The sequence below is a fragment of the Balaenoptera physalus genome (genome assembly GCF_965194825.1).
Source record: "Balaenoptera physalus genome assembly, chromosome: 14".
In the NCBI taxonomy this organism is placed as follows: domain Eukaryota; kingdom Metazoa; phylum Chordata; class Mammalia; order Artiodactyla; family Balaenopteridae; genus Balaenoptera; species Balaenoptera physalus.
In genome coordinates this window covers 53,544,116-53,568,233 of record NC_138893.1, presented here as the reverse complement: position 1 = coordinate 53,568,233, position 24,118 = coordinate 53,544,116, and the positions used below count along the sequence as shown (strand labels likewise).

General features: G+C 49.7%; 3 protein-coding genes across 5 annotated transcripts in view; 1 reads left to right on the top strand and 2 right to left on the bottom strand.

Annotated features, from left to right (window-relative positions):
• The window catches only part of ARHGAP19 (Rho GTPase activating protein 19), an 83,372-nt gene extending 61,488 nt beyond the window's left edge, over window positions 1-21,884 (bottom strand). For 2 of the 3 annotated variants that reach the window (XM_082423758.1, XM_082423759.1), the window contains exons 1-2: window positions 21,780-21,884; window positions 19,467-19,570 (exon numbers count right to left, since the gene is read on the bottom strand). In XM_082423758.1, the coding sequence (XP_082279884.1) occupies window positions 19,467-19,534 (68 nt within the window). In that variant the 5' untranslated portion in view covers window positions 19,535-19,570; window positions 21,780-21,884. Of the gene's footprint in view, window positions 1-19,466; window positions 19,577-21,779 lie in introns of those variants that run through there. The other variant, XM_082423762.1, reaches the window with a different exon arrangement.
• On the top strand, window positions 10,567-17,505 carry FRAT1 (FRAT regulator of WNT signaling pathway 1). The gene has a single exon (XM_082423937.1). The coding sequence runs from the start codon at window positions 10,819-10,821 to the stop codon at window positions 11,647-11,649; it is 831 nt and encodes a 276-aa protein (XP_082280063.1). The 5' UTR covers window positions 10,567-10,818; the 3' UTR covers window positions 11,650-17,505.
• FRAT2 (FRAT regulator of WNT signaling pathway 2) lies at window positions 21,008-23,647 on the bottom strand. The gene has a single exon (XM_082423944.1). The coding sequence runs from the start codon at window positions 23,093-23,095 to the stop codon at window positions 22,403-22,405; it is 693 nt and encodes a 230-aa protein (XP_082280070.1). The 5' UTR covers window positions 23,096-23,647; the 3' UTR covers window positions 21,008-22,402.
• Between the last annotated feature and the right edge of the window lie 471 nt (window positions 23,648-24,118).

Sequence of the window (24,118 nt, the reverse complement as noted above, 5' to 3'; positions counted from 1 at the left end):
TGTAGTATTCCATATTATAGATGCTCCCTGGTTTATTTTAACCATCCCCTCCAGGTGTACATTTAGATGTATGTCAATCTGGATGGCAAGCACTGGAAACTGACTTTGGCTACCATAACAGAGACTGGATTTGTTGGAAGGATACTAGGTTGAAGAGCTGGCAGGAAGGAAGGGGGCTAGGGAGCTGGAAACCCAGCCAAGTTCAGTCCATTTAGTGCCACTTGAGTCTAAGCACAGTCACCCCTCTGCTGATTTCCCACCTGTTCGTGGGTCCCCACGTCACCCCCTGGAGAGGCAGAGTCATCAGGGAGAACATCTGATTGACTTGGCCTAGGTCACTTGTCTCTACCCTTCTGCCTGGGGGAAGCTCTGTCTCCCAACAAAGCTCTCCCAGTGGGGAATTACCTACAAAAATGGGAAAAAATTAAAGGACAAATGTGTGCTACAAATCATTCCCAATTTTTTACTTCCTGGGGCACCTGATTATTCTGGGCTGGGGCAGAGCTTAACCCTTCAGTCTCCTTCAGACACACGAAAGACTAACATCTACATTATTCCACATGTTGAAAAAAGAAAACTGTCCAGCTCTGCTACAGAATCCTCTTCAAGACTGGCCACAGGGCCGGAGAGCGGGGGAGGGAACACAATGAGGTGAAGGAAAGAGGAACCAGTTCTGCGCAGCTAAGAACGACCGAGTTCGGGGCTGGAACCTCAGAGTGAAAGTTCTGGGGGTCATTTTCTCCAGCCAGGACAACAAGCTGGGAAACAGCCAGGTCAGTGGCAAGAGGCTGGCAGAGAGGAGACTGGAAGCGTGCGCAGCCCGGGGCATTTCTGATTGGGAGTCACCATCTGTCAGGCACTGGGCTCAGCGCTGGGGCTACAGAGTTGAATGAGCCATGAATCCTACCTTCCAAAAGCTCAGACTGTAGTTGGAGGGCAAGGGGGCCAGGCTGTCTGGGCCACAGCAGAGGCAAGGACCAAATTCTCTGAAAGCCTGAAGCTGCCTGGCCTGACGTGGGGCGGGGTCTGAGGGAGGCGGCGGTGGTCCTGAGTCTTGCAGGGTGAGTTGGAAGACCCGCAAACCGACCAAATCGTTTTGAATTGGAATCTCTCTGGTGCTCTAATCAAAAACCCCAAACCTCAGGTGAGGAGGCCCCATGTGCTGATGGTAAGTTTCAAAGCAGTAACATATATGTGATGTTCAGGAATGGGCCAGTACATTATGAACTCTCCGCGTGCTGGGTGTTATCTCCACTGTCATGTGAGCTGAAGCCTGGAGGAATCCTTTTTTCCTGCCACTATAACCCATTCTTGTGGAGGCTGTTTCGGTATAGAGAGAAATTTTGCACATAAAGTTTCTATAGCAACTAAGAAGGGTAACCAGTACATTATGAACTCTCCATGCTGGGTGTTATCTCCACTGTCATGTGAGCTGAAGCCTGGAGGGATCCTTTTTTCCTGCCACTATAACCCATTCTTGTGGAGGCTGTTTTGGTACACAGAGAAATTTTGCACATAAAGTTTCTATAGCAACTAAGAAGGGTGAAGGTCAGCAAAGGCCCAATGGCTTCCCCACCTCTCTGTCCTGTAGACAGAAGCCTTCAGCGGCAGCTTCAAAGTGTCCCCCAATCAAAATCAGAAAGTAAAGGAAATTGTCCTTTAGCCCCCTTAGGTCTCTGCAGTCATCCTCAACCATAGGATCCATCTTCTTTCAAGGATGTAGGAAGAGAGGGCTGCCTTGCTCGTTCATTCACACTTCAGTGTGAATTAAACCCAAAGGTACCTCTTCTGGAACGTGCAAATTTAAAGGACCACTTTAATTGTGAAATAAAAAGCTTGTCACCCAGTTAAAATAATTTACACAATCATGTGGATTAGGAAACCTGAAAACCTTCTTGGGAGGATTCAATAACTGTGTCTCAGATGACCGTTTTATATTTGCTGCATTTCTAGATTTGTTTATATGATTGATTTGTTTTGGCTTCTCCCACTAGACTGTATGTTCTGTGGGTTAAGGAGTGTATTTGATTTTGCTCACTCAACTATTTATTCAGTGAATAAAGGAACAAGTGAATCAAATAAATCAAAGAAGTAACAAGTGAAATAGTGAGGTCACTCAGCTCTTAAAAGTGCATCCCACCACTACCGGACGTAAGTTTTTGTTTCAATGCGCCCAGCATCACTTTAGGGGTCTTCTGCTCTCCTATCCTCTGTGCGTTTTGTGTGGCATCGATGCCATCTCTGGCTAAAGGAGTGGGGAAAACAACTCTGGCCAATCAGAGGACTCTGGATTTTACAGTCTAGGCCAGCCCAAGTAAATACGGAAAGGAAGTATGCAGTAAGAGCCCCGCTGGGGGAACTGAATGGGGTGGGAGGGCAGAGGGCAGGAGGAACCACTGCCTGTTGGAGGAGGTTTGTAGCTGGACTGAGTAAGATTTAGATGGGTAGAAAATTGGGGGGGATGACATTCTCTGCAAAAAGAACAGGACTAAACATGGAGAGACAGGAACATACTAGATGCATTTGGAAGCCGGCAAGGGCCCAGTGTGACACGAGCAAAGGGCTTCTATGGGGTCAAGATAAGGTTGGATGAGTGGACCAGGGCCAGGCCTCTGAGTTCTGGATACCATGTTAAGAAGCTGAGGGTTTTACTCAGGAGGTAATGTGGACCTATTCGGAGTGGGGGTGGTGAGTAACCCGAGCAGGGCTGGGCATTAGGAAGTTGATCTGCCAGAAGAGTGGATTAAAGGGAAAGAAGCTAGGGCCCAGACACAAGTTGCATGAGCCCAGTCAAGGAAACATGAAGAGCATGGGCAACGGGACCAGAAATAAGGCATGACAACTGGCAGAGGCACTGGAGGAAAGAAACAGACCTTGGGGAACAAGAACCAGGCAGAGTTAAAAGACCAGATTGCAGAACCTGGGTAACAGCGCCTGGGTAGTGGTTTGAGAAGGTCAGGCTTTGGCATCAGCCAAAACTGAGTTTGAATCCTGGTTCTGGCTCTGGTAGTTTGTGTGACCTTGCACAAATTTTCTTAACTCCGGGCCTAGGTTTTCTTATCCATGAAAAAGGATAATACTAAACTCAGAGGTTATTGAAAGATTAAAGAAAATAATATGTGTAAAGTGCTTTTCTGTAGAGCTAGTGGATACAAAGTTTCTTTTGGGGGTGATGCTAATGTTCTAAAATTAGATTATGGTGATGGTTGCATAACTCTGTTAAATATACTAAAAAACATTGAATTGTACATTTTAAATGTGTGAATTTTATGGTAAATTATATCTCAATAAAACTGTTAAAAACTTAATCAATATATGGTAGTTACTATTATTATCTGCTTCATTTCCTGATCTGAGTACTTCCCATAGGCCTTGCCTGGCTGGCATTGCCCTCCAAACCACCTTTGCAGATTTTCTGATTATATTAGCATTGTCTTTTAAAAGTTCCTGGTTGACTTAAACAAGACAGAATGTTGGGCTTCCCTGGTGGCGCAGTGGCTGGGAATCCGCCTGCCAATGCAGGAGACACGGGTTTGAGCCCTGGTCGAGGAAGATCCCACATGCCGCAGAGCAACTAAGCAGCTGCGCCACAACTACTCAGCCTGCGCTCTAGAGCCCGTGAGCTACAGCTGCTGAGCTCGCGTGCCACAACTACTGAAGCCCGTGTGCCTAGAGCCCGTGCTCCGCAACAAGAGACGCCACCGCAATGAGAAGCCCGTGCACCTCAACGAAGAGTAGCCCCCACTCGCTGCAACTGGAGAAATCTCGCGTGCAGCAACGAAGACCCAACGCAGCCAAAAATAAGTAAATTAAGTAAATAAATTTTAAAAAAAAGATAGAAGGTTATTTGTTTCTCACATAGAAGAGATCTGGAGGCAGGAAGTCTATGACTGTATTTGTGTCTTCAGACCTCGTTTGAGATTCCTTCAAATTCACTGCTCTTTCATAGTTCAATATGGCTGCTAGAGCTCTAACCATCACATCCACATTCCAGGAGATGCGATGAAAGAAAAAGAGAGGCACTTGGCCCCCTTCCTAATAGCAAGATTTTCCAAAAATACCATACACTTCCCACTTACACCCCGCTGGCCAGAACTTAATCACATGGCCCCATCTAGCTGTAGGAGAAGCCGGAAAATGTGGTCTATGGCTCTGGTGCTGCTACAACTTGGTGTTGAAGGGAAGGATAGTAACTGGGAGGCAAACTGCAGCTGCTGTTATAACTACTATTTAACGAAGGCAGAATATAGAAAATATATATGTAAATGCATAAAATATATTTGAAAAGAATATACAAGAATATACAACAAGTGTTAGTATAGTTTGCCTCCAGGAAGGGAAACTGGGTGGCTGGGGACAGGAATGGGGGGAGGGCTTTCTTTCACTGTACTCATTTTGACCTTTAGAATTTTGAACCACGTGGCTGTATTATCTATTCAAATAAATAAAACTAAAGTCTTTTTAAAAAATTCTGAATTATACTACCTGACCGTGTGTCTCCTAATTTCCGATTCTGTTGACACCCAGCCATCCAGACAGACACAAAGCCTCTGCAGATCCGAGACTGCCTTCCCTTGACACCTATAGCCAATCACTCTGTAAGTTGGAGCATCTACTTTTCTATTCCCACTGCCATGGTTTGGCAAGGGCAGTACAGTCTTTTCTACAGTCCCAGAAATAAGAGCGTTAACTGCATCAGCCTATGTAAGATCATCCTAATAGTCCCTGTAGAGATGTGTTCCTGACATGGCCATTTTTTTACCCATGATCAACATACAATGAGTGGGGTGGGGGGACTTCCCTGGTGGTGCAGTGGATGAGACTTCGCACTCCCAATGCATGGGGCCCAGGTTCGATCCCTGGTCAGGGAACTAGATCCCACATGCATCCTGCAACTAAGAGTTTGCATGCCACAACTAAAGAGCCCTGGAGCCGCAACTAAGGAGCCCGTCTGCCGCAACTAAGACCCGGTGCAACCAAATAAATAAATAAATATTTTTTTAAAAAATACAATGAGGATGTAGTGGTCCCTTGTCTTTTCATCTCTTCGTTCTTTTTTCCTGTTGTAATGGTAGATCTGGCTGGGCCTAGTATAACTCAAAATCCATCAGAGAGGCTCTCAGGCCTTCAGTTTTTCCATTGACTCTCTATAGCTTACACATTTTAAACAATTCCTTGAAACTGCTTGCACTAGGTTTCCCAGGGCTGCTGTAACAAATTACCACAAACCTGGTGACTTAAAACAACAGAAATTTATTTTCTCACAGCTTTGGAGGCCAGAAGTCTGATATAAATAAGGTGTCGGTTGGCAGAGTCGGTTCCTTCTTGGGGACTCGGCAGGAGAAGCTGCTCCATGCTCTCTCTTAGCTTCTGGTGATTGCTGGCAATCCTTGGTGTTTCTTGGCTTGTGGCAAACATCACTCCAATCTCTGCCTCTGTCCATACATGGCATCCTCCCTGTGTGTCTCTGTGTCCAAATTTCCCTCTTTTAAAAGGATACCAGCCACTGGATGAGGGCCCACCCTAATCCAGTTCAACCTCACATTACATTGATTACATCTTCAAAGGCCCTATTTCCAAATAAAGTCACATTTACAGATTCCTGGTGGACATGAATTTGGAAGGGACCCTATTCTACTCAGTACATTACTCCAGTCTCCACCTCTGGGGCTGCATCCCTCTAAACCTTCTTTCCAATCTTGAGTCCTTTCTACTTTTATAAATGGCAAAATACTCCACACTGTTGCACCAGTGTTAGCCCAATCCTTTAATCCATTTTAACTACTGAGTTACAGACCTGACTATTCCTAGCACCCCGTTTAACCAGTGGACAGTTATCTTCCCTGCCCTATAAGCAGTCTCTAAGACATTTTCAACTTCTGCCTTCCCAGTGTTTCCAGCTTTCTGTAGCTGCTACTCTACAGAGAGGTGTTTAATAACTCATTAGCACCTCTTTGCATCTCAGTGTGAATCCCCTAATCTCTTAAATTCTCTCAGTACAAATCCCTCCTCCCCATCCAGCCCAGCTCCTAGAGCCTCCCTGTCTGGGAGCTGGGAGGCAATGAAGGGAGGGGAAAAGGAGCAAGCCTGTGTCTGCTTTGCTGCTTCCAAGGCCCATCACTCAGGGATGCTGCTGGTCTCTAAAACAGTGGCAAGCCCCATTCCTGCCATACAGTTGGAAATCCTCCACATTGGGCAAGAATTTAGCCAACGCGCAGCAGACTGTCTATATCTTTTCAACCCTGGAGTGTGAATCCACAGGATTGCCCTGTCAGGCACTAGGTAACATGCCAGCAAGGTGTACAGTTCCTCCCTTCCTTCCCAATAGTCAGCCCGGAGCCAGCCCTCTGTGTCCTGGGCAGTTCTAAAAGAAGTCACAGAAGTAATCACCCCCTTTCTGTGGCTTATTTTTTTCTAACATTTTATTTATTTTTTTCTAAAATTTTTCAGTCAACAAAATTGAAGGAATTTAACAGTGAACTACCCTATTACCCAGCACCTAATTCTACCTAGATTCTACCATTAACATTTTTTTTAGCATTTAAAAAATTAAGCTATACTTCACATAACATAAAATTCACTTTAAAGTGAATTTTAAAGTGTACACTTTTGAAGTGTGTGCTTCGGTGGTTTTAAGTGTATTCACTATATTGTGCAAACATCACCACTAATTCCAGAACATTTTCATCACCCCAAAAGAAATCCCATGCCCATTATCAATTAGTCCTAATTCCCCTCTCTTCCCAACCCTGGCAACCACTAATCTACTTTCTATCTGTAGATAGAAAGATTTGTCTATTCCGAACATTTCATATAAATGGACTCATACAATAGGTGGCCTTTTGTGTCTAGTTTCTTTTGCTTAGCATAATGTCTTCAAGGTTCACTCATGCTGTAGCATATAACACTATTTAGTTCCTTTTTATGATGAATTATATTCCGTTGTATGAATAGATAACATTTTATCATCCATTCATTAGCTAATGAACATTTAGGTTCTTCTAGTTTGGAGCTATTATGAATAATGCTGCTGTGAACACTCGGGTACAAATTTTTGTGTTAAAATGTTTTCAAATCTCTCATGTACATACCTAGGAGTGGAATTACTGGGTTATACGGTGACATTAACATTCTACTCTACATGCTTTATCATATACCTACCTGTCCTAACCATCCTTCTATCTATATATCAATCCATCTCACATTTTTGTGCACTTGAGAATAAATTGCAAACATCAGTATACTTCACCCAGCATGTCTATTAACTAGAAATCAATATTTGTGTAGTTTTTACTTTTCATGTAAAATTTACATACAGTGAATTCTAAGTGTACGATTCAATGAGTTTTTAACACATGCATACACCTGGGAAACCCGGAATCAAGATATCAAGATATAGGACTTGCCTGGTGGTGCAGTGGTTAAGAATCCGCCTGCCAATGCAGGGGACACGGGTTCGAGCGCTGGTCTGGGAAGAGCCCGTGCACCACAACTACTGAAGCCTGTTTGCCTAGAACCTTGCTCCACAAGGAAGACCCAATGCAGCCAAAAATAAATTAAATAAATTAAAAAAAATTTTTTTAAACAGTATGACATCATTCTATATCAATAAACACATATCACTGTAAGAGGAAGCATCCACTCAACAAAATAAAATCAATCCTTTTTTTTTTTATAGTTGCGGAGAGCAGGGGTTACTCTTCGTTGCGGTGTGTGGACTTCTTATTGCGGTGGTTTCTCTTGTTGCAGTGCACGGGCTCTAGGCACACGGGCTTCAGTAGCTGTGGTGTGTGGGCTCAGTAGTTGTGGCTCGCGGGCTCTAGAGCGCAGGCTCAGTAGTCACTGGCAGGCAGATTCTTAACCACTGCGCCACCAGGGAAGCCCTAAAATCAATTATTAAAAAAAACAACAACAAAAACTGCCAGACCTTTTCCCAAAGTGGTTGTACCATTTTCACACACACAACTATGCATGCATGAGGCTTACAAATTTTGAATCAAAAAATAAAAACAAAAATTCTAAACTGCTGCTACTTATTTTCACTTAAAAATTTTAACTAATTAGGTTCAGAATATTCTAGCTAATAAGTGCTGCTTTGACCACACTCTCAAATGAATGACTGTAAATGAGGGGATGTCTTAAATTTACACAAGGTTATATGTCAAATATATTTCAAATAAAGAAATAGAGAGGATGACCCGTTCATAATAAAAAATGCTCAACAAACCAGAAAAAGAAGGGAACATCCCCAACCTGAGTAAGGCCATCTATGAAAACCCAGAGCCAAGGACTTCTCTGGTGGTGCAGTGGTTAAGAATCCGCCTGCCAATGCAGGGGACACGGGTTCAAGTCCTGGTCCGTGAAGATCCCACATGCCGAGGAGCAACTAAGCCCATGCGCCACAACTACTGAGCCTGCGCTCTAGAGCCCATGAGCCACAACTACTGAGGCCGCGTGCCACAACTACTGAAGCCTGCGCACCTAGAGACTGTGCTCTGCAACAGGAGAAGCCACCGCAGTGAGAAGCCCCTGCACCGCCACGAAGAGTAGCCCCCCACTTGCGGCAACTAGAACAAAAAAGCCCGCGCGCAGCAAGGAAGACCAAACACAGCCAAAATTTAATTAATTAATTAATTAATTTAATTTAAAAAAAAGAGAGAGAGCCAATATCAAACTTAGTGGTGAAAGACTGAATGCTTTCCCCTAAGATCAGGAATAAGACAAGTATGTCTGCCCTCACCACTTCTCTTCATCGTTGTTCTAGGGGTTTCAGCCCGGGCAATTAGGCAGGAAAAATAACAGGCATCCAGATTAGAAAGGAAGAAGTAAAACTTCATCTCTGTCTGCAGATCATGTGATCTCATATACAGAAAATCTTCCCACGCACTGCGATGAAGAGTGGCCCCCACTTGCCGCAACTAGAGAAAGCCCTCGCACAGAAACGAAGACCCAACACAGCCATAAATAAATGAATAAATAAATAAAATTAAAAAAAAAAAAAGAAAGAAAATCTTAAGGAATCCACTAAATGAGGTGATGATTTTTATGACACCCTGTGGAAGTCCCGATTCCCAAGATTTAAGAGTTCATTTGCTGGGGGCTTCCCTGGTGGTCCAGTGGTTAAGACTCCACACTCCCAATGCAGGGGGCCCGGGGTGCGATCCTTGGTCAGGGAACTAGATCCCGCCTGCTGCAACTAAAGACACAGTGCAGCCAAAAATAAATTAATTTAAAAAAAATTCATTTGCTTTCTTCAAACTGCCTCTTCCTCCTTTATTCTCACATTCTTCCCTCCACACTTGACAAAAATAAGCCCAACTCTTTTTTTAACAACTTCCCACCTCTTCCCTCCATCCCATTCCTCCTGAAACGTTTGCTCCTGTAATTATCATCTTGGAACTGCCCACCAAGACCCTTGTTTCTACTTATCTGGATCTCCAGGCTCCAGTCTCTTTCTAAATCATGCTACTCCCCTGCTCCATATTTTAAAGTAGCTCTCTACCGCCTGTTTTCTGTGTTTGTGTGTGCATGCTTTGCAGCTAATTGTTAAAACAGCTTTATTGACATATAATTTACATGTCATAAAATTCACTCATTTTAATGATTTTTAGCAAACTCAATGGTGCAACCATTACCATAATCCAGTTTTAGAATATTTCCATCACCCTGATACTATCCCTTCCCTGTAAAGGTTGGTCCACCAAAAGTCTACCTACAAGTGTAAGGTTTGTAAGTTAGGCCTGAGGGTTTGGGATCTTGAATAAAGATTTTAAACCTCCAGGCAATGTGACGGTAAAGGATCGTTTTCTACCTCTTTCTGTTAAAAAATGAAGTCTTGGTTAATCATTAAGCCAACCATGATATCATGAAGGGTTACGGTGGCCGTATCTCCATTTCCATCCGAATAGCTGACCATTTTCTTCTCTTGCTACGCCCTCAGAAAGGATACTCCCCTACTGGGCTGAGGCATTCCTCTTAAAAGAACTTTCTAGCTCGCCGCCCCTCCCAAGACGAGCAACCTCCTCTCCAGTAATGACAGCCCCAGTCCAGGTCCCCACATACCCACACTCCTGATCAAAAAAACATGAAACAGTGGCCTTTCTTTGCCAATTCCCAATCCTCCGCCCCCATCGCACCACAAGGTCCCCTTCTTCCTTTTCATCTCTTTCAGCTTCGTTTGCCTAATCTCCAGACAGATCCCTAGCCTGACGCCTTCTCCTCCCAATCATTCGCCTCACTCGCTCTGCCATCACTTCCCAAATTGCCGGCATCCCGGACCTCAAAGGTGCAAACGCCAAAACCAGATGAGTTGACGCGCCTAAGGGAGAGAAGTGTGTGGGTGTGTGGGTGTAAGTGTCCTTGCTTGTGTGTGGAAGAAACCAACAGAGGCCACGCCGGTGTCCATCTTCTGGAAATAGCGATCACGCCCGGCCGAGAGAGCGAGGATCGGCTCCCCAGTGCCCCCCGCAGACAGCATTCAGGGCTGTAGAGCTCAGAGGCATCAAGGCTTCACCCGGGACCCCTGCCCAGAGGGCGCCCCGCCCCGCAACGGTACGGCGCAACCCCTCCCCGGCGCGGTGGTAGGGCCCGGCGGCAACGTCACCCATTGTTTACAAATCAACCCAAGCCGGTAGGATTCCGGCTCCCGCGGCTGCTGGCGCGCGGCGAGAGTGCCTGGCGGGCTCCGGCTTCCGCGTCCGCCCCGGCTCCGGCTTCGGCCTCAGCACCGCGCCCGGCTCCGCCGCGGCCCACCGAGCCCCGGGGGCAGCCGAGCCGCCGGCGACTCCCGCAGAGCTCCGGGTGCCCGCGCGGGGGGCCATGCCGTGCCGGAGGGAGGAGGAAGAGGAAGCCGGCGAGGAAGAGGAGGAGGAGGAGGACAGCTTCCTCCTGCTGGAACAGTCGGTGACTCTGGGCGGCTCGGGCGAGGTGGACCGGCTGGTGGCCCAGATCGGCGAGACGCTACAGCTGGACGCGGCGCAGGACCGCCCTGCCTCCCCGTGCGCGCCCCCGGGGCCGCCACTGCAGCCCCCGCGACCCCCGGCGGTGGTGCGGGCGGACAAGGCCCGAGCCCCGGCTCTGCCGTTGCTTCTGCCGCCCGCCTCGGCCGAGACTGGGGGTCCGGCGCCCCCGGGGGCCCTGCGCTGCGCCCTCGGGGACCGCGGCCGGGTGCGGGGCCGGGCTGCGCCCTACTTTGTGGCCGAGCTCGCCTCAGGCCCCAGCGCGCTGTCCCCATTGCCCTCTCAGCCCAGCCTTGATGGGCCTTCGGGAGCTGACAAGCGAGGCGTCCCGCAGCCGCTGTCGGGTCCTTGCCGGCGGGGATGGCTGCGGGACGCCGCCGCCTCCCGCCGCCTGCAGCAGCGACGCGGGCTACAGCCTCAAGCCCGCACCGGCGACGACGACCCGCACCGGCTTCTGCAGCAGCTCGTGATCTCGGGGAACCTCATCAAGGAGGCCGTGCGGAGGCTTCATTCGCGACGGCTGCAGTTACACGCAAAACTTCCCCGACGCCAGCTCCTGGGCCCTTTGTCGGCCCCAGTGCACGAGCCCCCTTTGCCCCGCAGCCCTCGCGCGGCCTGCAGCGACCCTGGCTCGTCTGGGAGGAGGGCGCAGCTCAGAACTGGCGACGGCGTTCTAGTCCCCGGCAGCTAACAAACACCCCGAGAGTGGCCACATCGCCAGCCTCTGCCTGGAGGGCAAGGGGTTGCCCCTGAGGGCTGCGTCTCTACTCAGACTGGTGAACTCGCGCTTTTGGAAGCGGGAAAATAACTAATGAAGACGAAGAATCGAAAAATCGCGAATGTTTTCGCTGGAACTGAGGTCGAGGGCCCCGATGTGGTTGAAAAACATGACTTCCTTGGTCCTATTTACGGCAGATTACAGAGCGCCCCCCAAGCTCACAGTCAGCAGCACTCCTCATTGGCGTGACCAGTCCTGGTGGCGCAGCGTGCAGTTCCACGCAGCCTCTCCGGGCCCTCCAGCCTGACGACCATGTGGTCACAGTCTGCGCTTCTCAGGATCGCCGAACGCCCAAAGGACGAGGATGATCCCAGTTACTTGCTTTACCTTTCCAGGGCTGGTTCCTGATCCACTTTGGGGGAGAGGAACCTGTGTAGATCATTTCAGGGAGTACCTCAAACTGCCAGACTTGAAATTTTACGACACTTAAAAAAACCCATCTCGTGTATTTTGGGGTGCTGGTTCTTGATATAAAACACGCGGCACTGGGAAAGGACGTTTTGGGGAATTGAATAGACGTAACCTTTTCTGTGCCCCCGCTTTGCAACTGCCTGAAGTTCTCTGAGTGGCGGGGGAAGGCGGTGCGCCTGTGATGCTGATGGGAGGTGGGGCCGAGAGGTGCTGGGGAAAGGGGAGGGCGAGGCGCGGAGTGAACCCTCGGTCCTCTCGAAAGTGTATTTTCACAGCCCGTCCGCCCCTTCTCGGGTTCAAGATCGCTGTTTCCTGGGAGCACACGAGATTGCGAGGCTCCAGCAGGGCAGAGTCGCCAGGTTCCGGCTGTACTCGGAGTAGAGCGCGGGGTTTTGCAAGTGCTGGAGTCTCCTGAGGACACGCGCACCGCTGCCGCCGCGGGTGTGAGGAGGCGGCGACGTGCTGGGCGCCGGTGCCTCCCGCGGGCGGCCGCGCCCCGGGCTTTCACGGAAACTGCCCCGAGAAGTGGCCTCGAGTCCCTTCTCTTCCCCTCGGCTCTGCTGTCCTACTCTAGCGCGTGGCGCTGGCGCTCCTGGGGGCCCCGAGCTGGGGGCTGAGGAGACACCACGTGACGGGGCACTCCAGGGACACACAGCCTAGCACAGCAGCTTATAATGGGCTCTCCGGGGCCTTTTGCAATAACAGCTGCAATTCCCTGGATAGATGGAGTTGATTTCCTCCCTTTGCCCCTCCCCCAGCCATGCCAGCTCGCCTTTGTAAGTGAAGGAAACCGAGTAGAAAATGTGACCCTCCAAATGGAGAAGCTGCAGGCTTTTCCATTGTGAACCTGGTGAAGTGATTGTAACATAACGTTCACTCAGTCTGAAGGATCTAAGACGGTATTGTTGGTGTTTTAGTTTTATAAGATTCAATGGCATGTTCATCATCCAGATGTGGCTATTGACATACCTACACTTCGCAGCGGAGTGTCTGGAATTGTGGCTATCCTGATTATAGGATGTTAACTTAACTGAAATATCTGTTTTTAATAAATGCGTTGGGTTTTTGGTTTTATTTTATACTTGTCGTCGGTGGGAAAGATGCACAGAACACGTTTCTCTGATCTCCATAAACATGAAAACACTTGAAATCCTTGTCAGCCTGGCTTGTGGATGGTAATTAGAGCGCCTTTGTGTCTGAGCAGCTCACTAGTTAGACAGGGTCTGCGTGGCTGGGTGTGTATTGGTGCTGGCATGAAATTAAATGAGAGTGAGGTCAGGTTTTGGACCAATCCCATTCACTAAAGCCTTAGAGCCTTCTGGATTACTAGTCAGTGCTGGAGAAGCTCCTTCTGTATTAGCAAAGGACATCAGATCAGTCAGTCACTTCAGACTGGGAGGCTTATCACTTTTTTCTTTCTACTATGGTCATTAAGTGGACTTGTTCCACAAGGTGGCCCTTTAGGCTGGGGCAGCTCTTAGTTAGGGACTGCTCAGGATGCAAACCTGCAGTGGGAAAGCCGACTGGGAGGGTATGAAAGGACTCCTCTCCTCTCTTTGCCCTTGGCACGTTCACTCCCATTCTCTCCCTAAGCAGTGACGGAGCAGCCCATCTCTGTCCCTCCTGTTCTCAGTTACTTTAGTCTGTTTCCTCCAGGAAGGAGACATGCTGGCAACAGGATATCCAGGGTTCAAGTCCCCTTATTAAATGGGGACCTTGGACAAGTTGCTCAACCTCTGTTGAGTTTCGGTTTCCTCATCTGTACAACAGATGAGACATGAGATGATGAGGAAAAGGTTCCTTGTGACTGGCACATCCTGGAGATGAATAGTCCAGTCCCTACCCCTTCCTTCCCAGGACTGTCCCTTGGTAGCCAATCGACTGGGTCCTTGGTTTCTCATAAAACAAGGGCATGCTGTGATCCCACAGGTGCTTTCTGGATTGAGTGCTGTATGATTTAGAGACCTGATTTTCTAACTCCCTTTTGGACTCAATGCCTGTTGTTTATACCTCCCCATTCTCTCTCTTCAAATACACACACAGACCCTGATGGTCTCTGAGAAGTACCTCCAGAACACACCAAGCCAGCCATTTCCCACAACCTGCCCAGGAAGGGTTGTGGAAGACTCAGTCCAGTGCCACCCAGCAAAGGAATGGTGACTATGGAGGCGCTAACACAAACTGAGGAAGGGGGGCCTCTAACAATGCAATGGACTACCACCTCTGGGCTCTGAGCAAACGGAAAGTGGTCAGGTGCTGACTTCCCCTGGCATTGGAGGAGCCCTGAGGTCCTCACTTCTTAGACGAGGTGGGATTTCCTGGAGGTCAAAGAGTTAGGAGCAATCCAGGGCCAAGTTGGCCATGATTCAATGCCACTGCCCCAAACGTGCTGGCTTCTTGTAATGATTGGTTAAGGCTAGACTCAACCATAGGGTTCACGTAATACAACCCCCTCCTTCAAAAAGGAAGACTGGAGAAAACTAATGCCTACTATGAGGTGCTTTAACTGCACTATAACCCAGTAACCATCACAGGGTGTAAACCGTCCATCTTTAAAAATCCTGCAAGATCTTACTAGTCACCCCCAAGACATCTTTTGGAATGAGTCAGGGTTTACATTAATGATTTTTAAAAGTTACTAGACCATTTTTCCTTGGTGGTCCAGTGGCTAAGACTCTGTGCCCCCAGGAACTAGATCCCACATGCCGCAACTGAGTCCGCATGCCACAACTAAAGATCCTGTGTGCTGCAACTAAGACCCAGTGCAGCCAAATAAATAAATATTAAAAAAAAAAAAGCTATCAGACCATTTTATAGGTGGAAAAATATTCCAGGAAGGGGGCAGTGCAGAGTGATCTACAAAGTCATTTACGAAGTCAAAGGCCTAACAGAACCTAGAACCCAGGTCTCTAGTCATCCAGCTCAGGCCTCTTTCCAGTAGCCTGATACCATCATACATAGTCCAATACTGTTCACTGCAGAAGTCCACACATATACTACAATGTAAACGATACCCCTGCAGTTGTCCAACATGATGATCTTGCCATTGGAACCCTGGAAAACCATGCCCCAGATCCCTAGGCTGAGCTAGGGAAAGCCAGGTATGCGGTAACCATTTTCTCATGTTCAGCATCCTATGAAGACAGCTGGCCACAGAAAATGGCCTGGGTAAGATAAAAGACCAAAGCTATAAACTCAATGAAAAAAATACTAAATAAACTAAAACATGGAAATTGACAAATAAGTGATTTGGAGAAAAGAATGCCACACCTCACAAAGAACTCCAGAGTCTGCCACCCCAAGATTTCATTCTAAATTAGGCATAAATGCTACAATATTTGAATTCTATTTTACCCTTTTTTGCTCTTTCCTTTTCCAGCTCAGAAGCAGAAATATGGAGTGCACATCAGACACCACTTTCCTATCCAGCAAAGCCTGTGTCAAACCCTGTGATCCCTACCTTCCAATCAGGAAAGAGTTACCCTGGCAACCAAATTACTAACTCACTCAATTAGCTCCCCCCTCTTCCACTGATGCTCAGTAATCACAGAATGTCAGCCCCGGGAGAGCTCAGCCTTCAGTGGTCTAGTGCTACCGCCTCATTTAGAGATGGAAGCACAGGGAGGTTTCCACTCTGAGGTGCACTCCATTTGAACACCAGGAAGGCTGGTGCAGACAAAGCAGCAAAACTCTCCCATGCAGCGCTTCCTCCTGGTATTCCATCCATAACTGAAGGGAAAACAAATGACCTGCCCATAACAATGTGTCCCAGGAGGTGTAATAGATAAGAGCACGGGCTCTGCAGGCAGCCCTGCATTGTTAGCTGTGTGATTTGGGACAGGATCTTTAACCTCAATAATCTCAATTAACTCACCTGCTAAATGGGGATAAGAATAGCACCTACCTTGAAGGATTCGGTGAAGGTGAAATTAGATCATGTATGAGAAGCAAAATAGCCAATAAACACTCTTATAAAACAAAACATCATTCCCGGAAGCTACTGCGTTAAGGCCACTAAGTCTTTTGTGGAAAATCCTGCCTTTTATTGACTTCTTCAATCTGTTTCTTAAAAGGCATAAACCTGTTTGCTCTGAAGATAAGACGTTTCTTAAACATGCACCCCTGTTGTATAAAATGCTAAGGGAAGTGTAGAGAAAGGGAATAATCAGTCTAGAAGAGGTTTAATCAGAAAAGGGTGGAGGTCCCCTTCAAGCCAAACCTTAAAAACAGCTCAGGACTGGGACTCGTAGAGTAGGGGCAGCAGGAATATCACAAAGGGGAGGGTTTGTGGGGAGGGCATTCTGAAGCCACAGCTCTTAACTCCCCCATTCCTATCAGAAATCCTTCTAAATCAAATTCAGTGCTCAGCTGTAGGTCTTCATGCCTGCCCTGTCCACTCCCATCTATAAGTTGTACTGAGAAAATTGTGCAGTTTCTTCGCAGGAGGTGATCTTCAAGTTCATTTTGTTCTCACGCTTCATTTTATTTACTGTCATTATAGGGTTATCTCAGGGGCTCATATGTGAATGTCTTCTTTTCTCAAAGAGTTTAGGTACCAGGTGATAAGGGTCTCGGCGCAAAAAGACAGAAAAAGACAAGAAGGGACACATTTCGAAAAGAAAACCCATAGTCCTCAGTACAGTACCAGGTAGCTGTTAAAGTGCAGGCTCTGGAGCCAGACTGCCTAGGTCGCAATCCCAGCTCTTTCCTTTAAAGCTCCTTCCTGTGACCTTGGGCAGGTTACTTCACCTCTCTCACCTCCCGTTCCTTGTCCGCCAAGTCTGATAATAATAAAGTTCCTGCCTCATCAGGTTGTGAGGATTCATTGAGCTAATGCTAGTAAAAATGCTTAGGCAACTGCCTGAAACATAGGTGCATTTAGTAACAACACCTGGGTATTGGCATTTAGTAAATATTTGCAGAGCAAACAAACGGGCAACTTCAACAGACTTGTGGAGGCTAAGAGAGTGCTTGGGGCACAGATGATGAATTGTGGTGCCTAGAGGAGAGGATGGGAAAGGAGGGACAGCAACTAAAAAGGGAAAACAGAACCAAAGGAAGGGAGCTTCCCTGGTGGCGCAGCGGTTGAGAATCCGCCTGCTAATGCAGGGGACACGGGTTCGAGCTCTGGTCTGGGAAGATCCCACATGCCGCGGAGCAACTAGGCCCGTGAGCCACAACTACTGAGCCTGCGCGTCTGGAGCCTGTGCTCCGCAACAAGAGAGGCCACAATAGTGAGAGGCCTGCGCACCGCGATGAAGAGTGGCCCCCGCTTGCCGCAACTAGAGAAAGCCCTCGCACAGAAACGAAGACCCAACACAGCCAAAAATAAATAATAAAAAAAAAAAAAAAAAAAAAAGAACCAAAGGAAGGTTTGCTCAAGCAGGAGAGACCTGCGCTCATCCCACTGTGGATGGAGGACAGTGGCAAAGGGTGGAATTGAAGGGAAGACGCTATAAAGGATAAGGCTCCTAGAGGGGGCACGAAGGGATGGGGCGCTCAGTCTGGGTAGGTTTGAAGGGCAGGACTCAGGGAGACCTTAGAGGTGGATGTCCCCTGTGACAGCACTCTAAGTCACAAACTGTCCTACCACAGGGAGGCCGGGACCAGTTGGCTGTTGAAACAACTCTGTATAACCCTTCACGCCTGAGATGGCTGGGTATGTTTTTGTGTGAAGGAGTCCTTCTTCTCTGTACCTTATGCTACAATAGAATGAAATCTAAATCTGATACCAAAGAGTTCATTAACTGCTCCGCTTTATCAATTAACTGACTCACAGGAGGTAAAATTCACCGCCCCCAATTGATAGGCTGTTCAGGGAGTTTGTTTGACTTATTGATTTGGGTGGGTTAAAAAAGAATCACAAGCTGGTTATCATCTTGTTACCTTTGCCCTGCCTTTTGCCCGTTTCTTTTTTTACTGTCTAAATTAGATTCGGTTTCCTAGGTTTTCCTGAAAATCCTCCCCAGACACCAGAGTCATAATCACCTTTCTCCAAATGCACCATAAATAGTTCTTCTCTTCAACTGGGTTAAGCAGGGCAAGAACTCACAGTGCAGATGTTCCAAACACACTGCTTAATGGTGCTGATAAAGAGAAGTTGAATAACTTCAGGATTAAAGAAAGACAGTGAAGGTCACTGAGCAAGCTCTGATTCCATATACCCTGGACCTGACCTCGGAGGGTATACATAGTGATCACATAGCTATAGCTCTGCATTTGTGTGTGTGCACCTGTGCATGTATGTAGACACACATACCCAACCACCCCTTACAGTTCACCCTTCAGCCTCCCTTGGCTTCTCTGGGTTCTACTCTTGGTCTTTGTAAAGTGCTTAGCACAGAGCCTGGCACATGGTAAGTGCTACGTTCATTGGCTAGTGTTTTTCCTTCCCAACTGACAGCATCTCCCAGGCTCCGTCCACCCCTCTTAGCCCTAACTGCCAAATCTTTATCTTCAGCCCTGATCTCTCTTCCAACTCCTAATCACTTAGGAGGCACCAGGCTGCGGTCCCTGTAACTTCCCACATGAAACTCCTAATCAACCCCCTCCCCGACCACACACACTCACACAACCAACCAGCTTCTTGCAACTTCCCTATTACTCTTGTCCTTCTGGACTCAAGACTTGCAGAATGTTACCAGGGAAACCTAGGCCTCAGATCCTTCAGAAGATGGAGTTGTCTCAACTCTGCCCATGCCCATGTCCTCAGTTCTGTGCCCATCCACTCCAAGGGACTAGGAATATCCCAGCCACAATCATCCCTGGGCCAAGTACTAGGAATGGGCTATCCCAAGCCGCAACACCTTGGAAATGGCCAATGCCTCCTTTGCACAGACACTTCCCCAGGCCCAGGACTCTGCTCTCTACAGCCTTTGCAAACAGCTGATCGGTAGCTGGGGCTGAGGTTCGTGAAGAAATGTGTGGGTAGGCTCAGACAGGAGGTAAGAGGTTCCGCTTAAGAGCCATGAGTTCAGATCCTGTTCGACCTCTCCTACCTCTCCCCATTGTAAAGAGTGAAGGGCCATCTTGTAAAAGGTGCCTACCAGAGTTCCTGCCCAAACAGGGCTCAGTCCCCTTTCCCTCTCTCTACCTTGCTTCTCAGCTCCTGAAGATCTTCAGGTCCTGTCAGTCTACAGTCACCACTCTAATTTCATTCCTGAGTGCTGTCCTGGCCATGCTGCAGACCCAGAAGACAGCTGCATTGGGTGAGACCTCACCATCTTGGCCCTATGCCCTCATCTTACAGACTTGAGGTTCTAAAAAAAGCATCCATCTACCATTTGTTATCTGTGCCTCTCTTATGCAATTCCTATTACCTTATGTGAAGGTCTTGGCCCCAAACCTGCTCGTGGGTTCTTCCAGGATGTCTGAAACCCTGTCTCATCCCGGCTCCCCAGCGCCTTGCACATATGTGGCTGGCCTGCAAGAAAAGTTTGAAAATGGTGATGCCGTTGTGTTGAGGCATTTATTGGGTCAAGGTGTTTGTGGGATGCTCTGAAGAACTTTAATAAATCCAACATGGGAGAAAACGGTGTCAAGAAAGTCTCATGGAGGTGGTACAGTATGACTGGAAGCTCTGGTTGAGGAAAGCGGGAGAAACCAGAGCCACACTGCCTGGGTTCAAATCCCAGCTCCTTAACTTGAAAGGTGGTGACTTCAGGCAAATCACTTAATCTCCTGGGTCTCGGTGTCCTCATTTATAAAATGAAGAAAACAGTGCCTACCTCATGACGAATAAAGCCATGACATAATGAGATGATTTAAAACACCCAGAACAGTACCTGGCACGTGTGTCAAGTGCCAGCCCCCGGAATGATGACAGCAGAGACAGACCATTTGGAAGGTGTGTGGAGGTGGCCTTCTGGAAGTTCAGGAAAAGGGACTTATATGATACAGAAGCAAAAGAGGTGGCAGTGACTTGTGCTCACAGTGGAAAGGAGTGGGTGGCTGAAGTGTTACGGCACGTGGGGCACGTTGAAGGGGCAGATGGGGGCCACTGAAGGAAGAAGGGCCAGTGGTGGCAGCAAGAATCAGCAGCTGTCATTTTTTAAGCCCTTAAGTGTCCCAGACACCTCAGGTCCTCGTTTTACCCTCCCAACCAACCTATTATTGTTTTATACATGAGAGGAGGCAAACGCACGGAGCTGTGACTTGCCTACTATGACACAGCTGCTAAGCAGCGGGGCTGAGTCAAACTGAGCCACTGAGCATTAGCCTTCCCCTGCAGCCCGTGTGAGAAGGTGCTGGGCAGGACAGGTGCCCCTGGGGCTGGTTAGCAGAGCTGGGCTGTACCAAGAAAGGCTTCCTTGTGGGAAAGGGCCCCAAGCCTGGGGAAGATAAGACTGAGGGCAGAACCAGGAGAGCCACTTAATTAACTGAACCCCCATCTGCTCAAAACACCCCATTTTACAACTACCAAATACACTGCTATAAAACCCTATTGTCCTTTCCCTAGGCCACAGCTCAAGACTGGGTCAGTCTCAAAGGAGAAAATAGGCAGGCTCTGTCTATACCCTCCCCATTCTTCAAACACAAAAAAATCAGAAAATTCACCTCCCTTCACTCTCCTCCAGATACAGCAAATCACTTGGCCTCTGCCCTCCAGCCTAGAAAGTTTCTGGACTATGTTCTTATTCCACAAAGGGCGTGAAATCCCACCTAGCATGTTTTTAAAAACCTGGACTGAATTTTCTGATCTTGTGGAACATTGACCCAGAAGCACTCATCGACTGCAGCTCCACCGGTCTCCATCTCACATCTCGACCCCCAAGTCCCCTCTCCATCACGACTTCATTATGAAACGTGTCCCCTCTGTGCTTTTCTTTCCCCCACCTTCCACCAAAAAGCCAAAGCATGCTCCAAAACAAAAACCAAATTTATTCAGCAGACACTTTAATTAAGAAATCCTATAAATCAGGACCACCACAATTTCAGACACTCCGGTGCGAAGTGTACGTCAATAGCTACATCTGGAGGATGAACAAGCCATTGAATCTTTTTAAAAAATTAGTTTAGCTCCTTTAAAGTTTGGGGGTGGCACCTTACTTAAAGCGCCGTCAAGTTTCATACGGGTAAAGCCTGGGGTTTCTCCTCTTGGAGAGTCCCATTTAAAAAACGGTTTCGGTCACTCACAAAGAGCTGGTGGCAGAAGGAAACTGAGGGGTGAAGACCCACGAAAGCTCAGGCCTATGGCTCCACAGAGGGCCAGAACAGAGCAGAAAAACAGCGGGGGTCTCATCCATGCAGTGAAGACATCAGAAAGGGTGGAATAAGAAAGGCCAGCCGGGAGGACAGGAGAGAGACATAAGACATTGTTTATGCCTGTTTCTGAGAAAGCTCATGGCACCGCCAAGAGTGGCCTCCCAGGAGGAGGAGTTCTGGACAGAAGGAGAGCACAGAGGAAAACAAATAACTCTCCTCGCACAGCCCTCTCCACCTGTGTGTCCTCTGGAGACTCTAGGAGGTGGCGAAGCACAGACAGGGCTCTTCTTGGAGCAAGAGAAAGAAAAGACACAGGGATCAGTTAGCTCTCCCAGGAAGCCCACAACCTTCCGTCCAAGCACACCGTGACCTTGAAACACAGGTGGCAAGGTCAAGTCATTTAAAAGTCCACATCCACCTCGACCCACCTGCAAAATTCTCCACCTCCCTGCCCCCGACAACTGGAGTTCACATCTCCCACCTCGACCTGTCACCGATGACGGGAGAAAGGGGTCGGGCGATGCCAACCCACCCACCACCAAGCTTTTACATTCTTCTTCCCTCCGGAATTTCTTTGCACAGCAATTGTAGCACCATTTTCACTAAGTTCCTCCACCGGAAAATAAAATGTATTCGTGTCATCAGTCTTCAAGTATTGTTACAAAGCCCTCGCGATTCTCGCCCCTTGGAGCCGTATCTTCAAACAATCCAAGCACACGACACCCCCAAGGGTTAAGTCAGGTACAAGTTGATGCAAATAGCTGCCATAGTTCTCCCAGTTTTACCCCAGGTTCCCGTCCCCGAGGTGGCCGGGGAAATTCTCACGCGACACGGACGCGCCCTGGCCCGTGCATTTCTCCACGCTCAAGTTTTCGCCGACAGCCTCGCCAGGGCGGGTAACTTCTCGGCTTGAGGTCTCTCCCCACGCGCCTCCTTGCAGCCTAGGCGGTCGCTCCCAAGACGGCAACGGCGGCTTCAGCTCAAGGTTGGGGAAGGCACAGGACGCCGTTGGGTCCCCGCAGCGGCTTCTTCCTCCTCCAGGGGCCCTGGGTCAGTGCAAGGCGCCGGAGGGCTGAAGGGCGACAGGGTCCGGTCGGCTGCGGCTGCCCCCGGGTCCGGGGGGTGCCGCAGGGCCCGTGGCTGCTACCGCGGCGACGGCTCGCTGGAGCCTCCGCACGGCCTCCTTGATGAGGTTCCCCGAGAGCACCAGCTGCTGCAGGAGCCGGTGCGGGTCGTCGTCGTTGGCGCGCGCCCCGGCTGGGGGCCATCGTCGCTGTTGCAGGCGGCGGGAGGCGACAGCGCCCCGCAGCCATCCTCGCCGGCACGGCCCGGGCAGCGCGCTGGGGCTTGCGGCGAGCTCTGTCACAAAGTAGGGCGCAGCCCGGCCCCGCACCCGGCCGCGATCCCCGAGGGCGCAGCGCAGGGCCCCCGGGGGCGCCGGACCCCCAGTCTCGGCCGAGGCGGGCGGCAGAAGCAACGGCAGAGCCGGGGCTCGGGCCTTGTCCGCCCGCACCACCGCCGGGGGTCGCGGGGGCTGCAGTGGCGGCCCCGGGGGCGCGCACGGGGAGGCAGGGCGGTCCTGCGCCGCGTCCAGCTGAAGCGTCTCACCGATCTGGGCCACCAGCCGGTCCACCTCGCCCGAGCCGCCCAGAGTCACCGACTGTTCCAGCAGGAGGAAGCTGTCCTCCTCCTCCTCCTCCTCTTCCTCGCCGGCTTCCTCTTCCTCCTCCCTCCGGCACGGCATGGCCCCCCGCGCGGGCACCCGGAGCTCTGCGGGAGTCGCCGGCGGTTCGGCTGCCCCCGGGGCTCGGTGGGCCGCGGCGGAGCCGGGCGCGGTGCTGAGGCCGAAGCCGGAGCCGGGGCGGACGCGGAAGCCGGAGCCCGCCAGGCACTCTCCCCGCGCGCCAGCAGCCGCGGGAGCCGGAATCCTACCGGCTCGGGTTGATTTGTAAACAATGGGTGACGTTACCGCCGGGCCCTACCACCGCGCCGGGGCGGGGGGGACAAGCGAGGAGGTGGCGCAGCGCGGGCCGTCACGGGCAGCGCAGGGCCGCGGCCGGAGCCTTCTTGTGTCTGCGCTGGGTGTCTGCGTAGGTGGGGATACGGGGCATGGGGAGAGCTTCGTACTTCCCTGGCCGGATGAGCAGCACAGCACTATGAAGGCTCTGAGGTGGCCACGATTGGATTCTCCCACTCACGGACACACCCCCCCCCACACACCCAACCACTAGTCCTCCGACGCTTCCTCCCTCCCCACGTGTCAGCAAGACTTCGGCAGCCCTGCTCCCCCTCCCGCGCACCCGCAGTCACCCGGGCCCGGGAGTGGTGGGGGAGGGGCGGGCCCTGCGACCAGCTGGCTTGGGGGGGGTGGGGCTGGGGAAATTGGGGGCGGGGAGGGGGACTCCGCAATGGAGGGCGGAATCGCCCTGAGGTGGAGTCTCGGAGCCTGCTCCCTCCGCCTAGTCCTCAAGCGCTAAGGCCCAGCGCGAGAGAAAGACGCGCCACCGCCTGGCCAAAGAAGAGCTGACTTTGTTCATTAAAAAAAAAAAGCCGCGCGGCCCAAAAAAAAGATTTAAATAGAAATATAGGGCGATGAAAAAAAACTCTCCAATTATAGGATTCAAACATGGTTCACATATTAAAAGTTTTTCTTTTCCAGCCTTTTTCTATAAAAGTGTTATACAAACAGCCACTCGTATACAACGTTATACACTTTTCCACTAGCATTATCCCGTAAACGGTGTTCGTGTTATTGCATGCGCTTTGA